At 66.8% G+C, this 5724-nt stretch overlaps 2 protein-coding genes across 2 annotated transcripts in view; one reads left to right on the top strand and one right to left on the bottom strand.

Annotated features, from left to right (window-relative positions):
* The window catches only part of MNEG_11982 (Rab GDP dissociation inhibitor alpha), a gene marked incomplete at both ends in the record, with an annotated part of 1729 nt that extends 1526 nt beyond the window's left edge, over positions 1 to 203 (top strand). Inside the window, one exon of the mRNA XM_014039547.1 lies at positions 53 to 203. Within this exon, the coding sequence (XP_013895001.1) occupies positions 53 to 203 (151 nt within the window). The remainder of the gene's footprint in view (positions 1 to 52) is intronic.
* Positions 204 to 4324: 4121 nt separating this feature from the next.
* Positions 4325 to 5670, bottom strand: MNEG_11981 (dual specificity protein phosphatase 8; the record flags this gene model as incomplete). The annotated part of the gene is made up of 4 exons (XM_014039546.1): positions 4325 to 4531; positions 4861 to 4950; positions 5322 to 5393; positions 5641 to 5670. 4 exons carry the CDS (start codon positions 5668 to 5670, stop codon positions 4325 to 4327), a joined length of 399 nt encoding a protein of 132 aa, XP_013895000.1.
* Between the last annotated feature and the right edge of the window lie 54 nt (positions 5671 to 5724).

Here is a 5724-nt window from a genome sequence, read left to right as displayed (position 1 = left end):
ACCCCGCCCCCCCACCCCACCTCACCCTGCCCCATCCCCCTTTTCTAACCAGGGACAAGGCGTTCATCAGCTCCGGCTACGACCCCACCACCCACTTTGAGACCACGGTGGAGGACGTGCTGGACATCTACCGCCGCGTCACGGGCGAGGTGCCCGATCTGGACACCAAGAACGCCCGCCTGGCGGAGCAGCAGCAGGAGTAGGCGCAGAAACGGGGCGCTCCGCCGCGCCGCCGCGCCGCGGCGGCGCGGCGGCGAGCGGCAGGGCGGGGTGGGGCGTGGCCGCGCCGGGCCGCGGGAGGGCGGCGTCTTTGCCGCCGCGCCGCGCGCGCGCAGCAGGGATTGTGCTTTCCAGGCGCCCGTCGCGCCTGTTGGCTACCCCTACCAGGCCCAGGCGGGATGAGGCCGCGCGTGCGCCGCGCGTCGGCGGTTTTGGAGCTAGGAGGCCTGTATCAAGCATGCTCGCGGGCCGCCCGTCCCGAGCGTGAACATGCATTTGGCTTGGCTTCGGTCGTTTTTGCCACCTCTTTGTATTGACAACGACCTGCCTGTGTTCGCCCTCAGAGAACACAGCCCATGTAACATGACCAATACGACCAGCTTATGTCAAGGGTTGGAGTAAGTAGCGAAGCGGCTTATGGGCAGACTGGGGAAAGCCGACCTGGACGGAGACGAAGACGAAGACGGCTCTGACTGACAGCCCCCCCCCCCCGCCGAAAATCAGCAACTGCTCATCAGTCAGAGTCAGAGTCAGATCAAACATAATCTTCGGTCTGAACTGCAGTTTACAGTTATGCTTACAGCACGTTGGCAAGCTACCGTAATATGGAGAGTTGTATAAACAACACAACCTTCGCTCGACGTCAGTGTTTGCCGCGCCTTTCTCAGAACTGCGTGGTTTGACCTCACTTCTCGGTTCTCGCGGGCCTCCGTCCGTCGCCAGCAATAATGATACGCACATCTGCGCAAGTGGACCTTCAATCACTCCCAGATCAGGCAATCAGCTCCCTCCATGTGCAGATGCGGACTGCCGCATCATGCACTAGCGCTGGCCGAAAGCACGCGCCCAATGTCTGCACTTCCTTCCTCTCTGAAGCCATCTAGCTGCGTGCATGTTTTCAGTCACATGGGATCACCCCATGCTGCCTGATACTTGAGGCAGGCCACACCACAGCGTAACGTGGCGGCACACATGGCACCGCCCCACTCCCAACAACCCGTTACGCATCCCCCCTCCTGCCTGGCAACCGCAGGACGCGCAACCCACCAGAACCCGCGCCGCCGCACTTCCGGGTGCCACTGCATTCTTCAAGTCTCACTCACTCGGCAGGGACCCGGACTCGTCAGCCATGCGCATAGCGATCAGCGCGCTGGGGCGACGCGTCAGCTGCGGGCATGATAGCCAGGGCGAGGGCGACGGCCAAGGCGGGGTTGGGGCGGCATTGGCGGCGCTCGCCGCGGCTCGCGCCAAAAACCAGGCCCTGAAGTCCTCCAGGAAGGTGCTTGAGAGCGACGCCGTCCGGCGCGCCGCCAAGGTGGTATCGCGCGGTGGCTGCGACAGTGCCGCCGGCCGCGACGCGGTCGCGGTGCTGGTCGCTGCGCTCGGCACGGTGGGGGGCAGCTCCGGGGCCTCCCCAGAGTTGCAAAGCGCCGCCGTTGGCGCTCTTGTCGTGGCGCTGGAGGGCTATGGTGCAGAGCACGCGGCCGCGGCGCTGCTTGAGATGTGCGCGAGAGGCGGCAACTCGGTGCGATGCGTGGCCTCGGGATCCGGCGCGCTTCGCACGCTGGCCGCCGTCGCCGGGCAAGAGGGCTGCGGCCGCGGTGGCACCGAAGGCGGCGCCGCCGCCGCGGCGGCGCCCCTATGCGCGGCGCGGGCGCTTTGTTGCATGATATGGCTGGGCGGCGAGGGCCTAGCGCGACTCGTGGCCCATACGCGAGGCGCGCTGCGCGGGCTTGGCGCGGCGCTGCGTGCCGGCCGCTGCGACGCCCGCTCGGACGCGGCGCGTGCTATAGCGAAACTGTGCACCATGAGCGCCGACGACGCGCGGTTCGTGGCAGGCACCAAAGGCGTGTTGGGCGGCTTGATCGCCGTCTTGTCAAGCGGCGGAAGCGACGAGCCCTGCTTTGCGGCCAGGGCCCTCATCGGGATCGCCAGCGCTGGCGCTGACCTGGCGCAGCGCATCGCTGACCAGGACGGGGCACTGGGGGCGCTTGCTGCGGCGGTGCGGGGCGGCGGGCCCGCCGGCATAGATGCGGCGCTTGTGCTTTCAGAGATGTGTGTCAAACGCGCCGGCTTGGCAGGGCGCCTGGGGTCCGACGCCGCCGTGATGGAGGCAATGTCCGATGCGCTGAGGCGTGGCGGCGACTGCGCCACAAACTTGGGCGGGGCCTTGACAACCATGATCCTCTCAAGCGCTGGCCTGGCGTGGCGTTTTGCGAACACACCAGGCGTGCTAAGCACCCTCTTGGCGTCTGCACGGCGCGGGGGCGAGCCTGCGTGCGGCGCGTGCCTCGCGCTCTACTGCTTCGCGCTGGCGGGCGCTGACCTGGCGCGGCGTGTCGCTGACCAGGACGGAGCGCTCGCCACCCTGGCCGCCGCGGCTGAAACCGAGGGCGACGCCGGCGGCAACGCAGCACGAGCGCTCTCAAAAATCGCGTCTGCAGCGCCAGAGCTGGCGCGGCGCGTTGCTGCGCGCCAGAAAGCGGGTGCTGAGCTGAAGGGGGACGACGCTGAGCTGGCCAAGGGCGGTGCTGAAATGGAGTTAGGCGCCGCCGACGCCCCGACCGCGGCCGCCCCAGGCAGCAAGGGTTGTTGCTACGCGTCCCCAACTGCACTCTCAACGACTGGCGATGTCCTTCCACAACGCGTGGCGGCTGGACCCCGCACAGCCGGGGAACGAGTGCAGCAGGTGCGTGGGGATGGCAGCCACGGGTTCGGGCGCGTGCGTGGGCTACTCCCTGCTTGAATTACATAGCATTGGTGTTGAACCAATACTGACTTACAAGCCGGCTACCTTTGATACAAAAGCCTCAACAAAACCGTGCGATTTGCATACCCAGCAGGACCACCACGACGGGCGCCACCGGAGGGTCTGCGCCGCTTGCGGCCGGACGCCCGCGGACGGCGCCCAGCTGCGGCGCTGCGCCGGCTGCGGCCGCGTCACGGGGGTGATGTACTGCGGGGACGCGTGCTGCCGCCGCCACTGGGTGCGCATGGGGCACAGGGAGCAGTGCGAGGCGGCGCAACACACGCAATGGGTGGAGATGCTTGATGCTTGGTTTTCTTCGCAAGATCAGGATGAGGATTTAGATTGAATTGAAGTTGAAGGGAAGGGAAAGGATGAGGAGGGGAGGGGAGGGCAGGGGCAGGGGAGGGGAAGGATTGAAATCGTTACAGCAACCTGCAGACTTCCGCGCTCAAAGCCATCCTTTACAGGGCGGCACGATGTATGGGCGGCTGGCAAGCGCTGCCGCCAGCAGCGGCGTTCAGAATGCAAGCATGTTCAGCGACAAGGGCAAAGCGAGACGCGTGCATCGTCTGAACAGAGTTTTTGCAACACATTGCAGCGCGGCTAAGCCTGTGAGAGGTCCGCTACTCACGCACTAGGGCCCGTCGTGTGCTGGTGTCTCGGCACGGGTGCGCGGCCGTGGAACAGGCAACGCCGGTCTGAGGGGCCCCGCAAGCCTGCTGGCACCGACGGGCTAGTTACACCATGCAAGCTCACTGCTCTGAAAGACGGCTGCCTGATCGACACATAACTTGATGTTACAACTGAGTAACAATGCGCAGCTGGGGGAAGTGCAAAGCACATAATTGGTGGTTGCAAAAGCAGGCGCGGCAGGCAGCGGCCCTGCGCGCGAATGGGGTGGCTGACAATCAGGAGAGCGGAAGCAAATAATCACACCAGCATCTGCAAGAACAGCGCGGCAGCCGCACGCGCACGCGGCCCGCATGGGTAGGGGCGGCGTAGCGACGGCAATGGTGGAGCCAGCAAGAGCGCGGCACCCTCCATGCATGCGCCCCGACGACCGTCGCGAGGGGGGCTTCCCTGAAGCTTGCATGCCAAAGGGGGTTTCAAAGTATCGGCCGCGGACGCCCGGCCTTGCGCCGCCCGTCGGGGATGGCAGCGGCAGGATCGGTGCGCGTTCAGCCGCGCGACGCCCGGCGGTCCCTGGGTGAATCCTTCGCCGGGTCCAGGGCGCACGCCCTTGCCCCCCAGCGGCACGCCAGTGGCGGCCACGAGCGCGAGGCCGGCGCGGCCTCAAACAAGGCGCCGCCGCGGGCCGGCTCGGCGGCCGCGGCGGGCGCGGCCGGCGTTTCGGCCTCAGTCCGAGTCCTCCGAGCCGGCCCCCGCGGCCCGCGGCCGGTGCAGCGCCCTGTCGTGGCTGGCCCAGGGGCAGAGCAGCGCGGCGAGGTCGTCGCGCTCCTCAGCGGTGATGGTGCCGTTTGGCGACAGGATGCGGTCGCGCGCGGCCTGGCCGGACGCGTCGCGGGGCAGGACCGTGACAATGTTGTTGGTGTTGGCGCCGTCCTGGGGGATTTGGGGGGTTTCGAGGCCCATTATTTGGGGGGGGGGGGCAAGTCGTTTGTTTAGGGGTCCCGGGGGTTGAGTGGGTAACTCGGGTGAGGGAGGGGCAAGGCGCCGGCTCACGTGTGGGACGGCGCGCAGAGGGCGCCGGGGGCGCCGCGCGCGCGGGCGGGCGCGATGGCAGGCTTGGGGGGGACTGACAGGCATGTCGTGCTGCGCGGGGCCTGACGCCGTCGAGGGCTGTGGCGTGGACAACTGCCCTGACAAGGCACGCGCGCGCGCACGCGCGCGAGCGCGCCGGCACGGGCAGGCGCACGCATGCAAGCGCGCACCGTCATCGTGGGGTAGTCCATGCTGGCGCCCCACACGTCATCGATGATGAACTTGAAGGGGTACGTCCCCGGCATCAGCTCGCGCGTCACCTGCCACCCGAGGGCGGTGACAGTTTTAGACCAAGCCGGAACAGGTTGGATTTGCGAAGCGTGCGCGCGCGCGCGCGCGTGTGCCCGGCACGAATGGCGGTGGTTGGGGGGTGATGAGACAGGGCACCGCAGTTCAGTTGGCCAGAACACTGGGTCAGCACAGGCTGCTTGGCAACGCCGTTTCTCCGCTGCCCTCCTCCAACTCCCCTCCCCCCCCCACACACACACAAGCACACTCGAACCCGCGCGCACACCCACCCACACGTGCGCACGCTCACGAGGGCACTTACACACACACACACACACACACACACGCCCAACCAACACGCAACAACACCACACCCCGCCACGAATCATGAACAAACGCGCACCTCCAGCCTGTGTGTCTTGGGGTTCTCAGCCAGGTCGATCCTGGAGTGCCACCCCACGTCCAGCCCCGCCACCTGCATTGGAAGAAGAATTAGAATTAGGATTATGAATGGGATTAGGAGTGTCTCAGCGTCCCGCAATCATCCGCTTCTGGAGCCATCATGGCATTGGGCTTTGGTGCCTGAACGTCGTGTGATCAATTTCCATGTGGCTGCTTTCCAGCGGCAGGGGAGGCGGCTGAGGGTTGGCGGCGGCGGCAGCGGGGCGCATGTGGTGTCTTGAAGACAGGCGTGTACAAGGACCCCAGTGCGTGCTAGTCACCTGCACGGTCTTGGCGGTGCCGCGCCGCATGAGGCTGAGGGTCACAGGCAGCGCCTGAGAGCCGGTCAGCAGGTCGGCGGTGGC

This window comes from Monoraphidium neglectum (genome assembly GCF_000611645.1).
Source record: "Monoraphidium neglectum strain SAG 48.87 unplaced genomic scaffold scaffold02999, whole genome shotgun sequence".
Lineage (NCBI taxonomy): Eukaryota > Viridiplantae > Chlorophyta > Chlorophyceae > Sphaeropleales > Selenastraceae > Monoraphidium > Monoraphidium neglectum.
The sequence above is the reverse complement of the archived record's forward strand: the minus strand, read 5'-3'. Positions and strand labels throughout refer to the sequence as shown.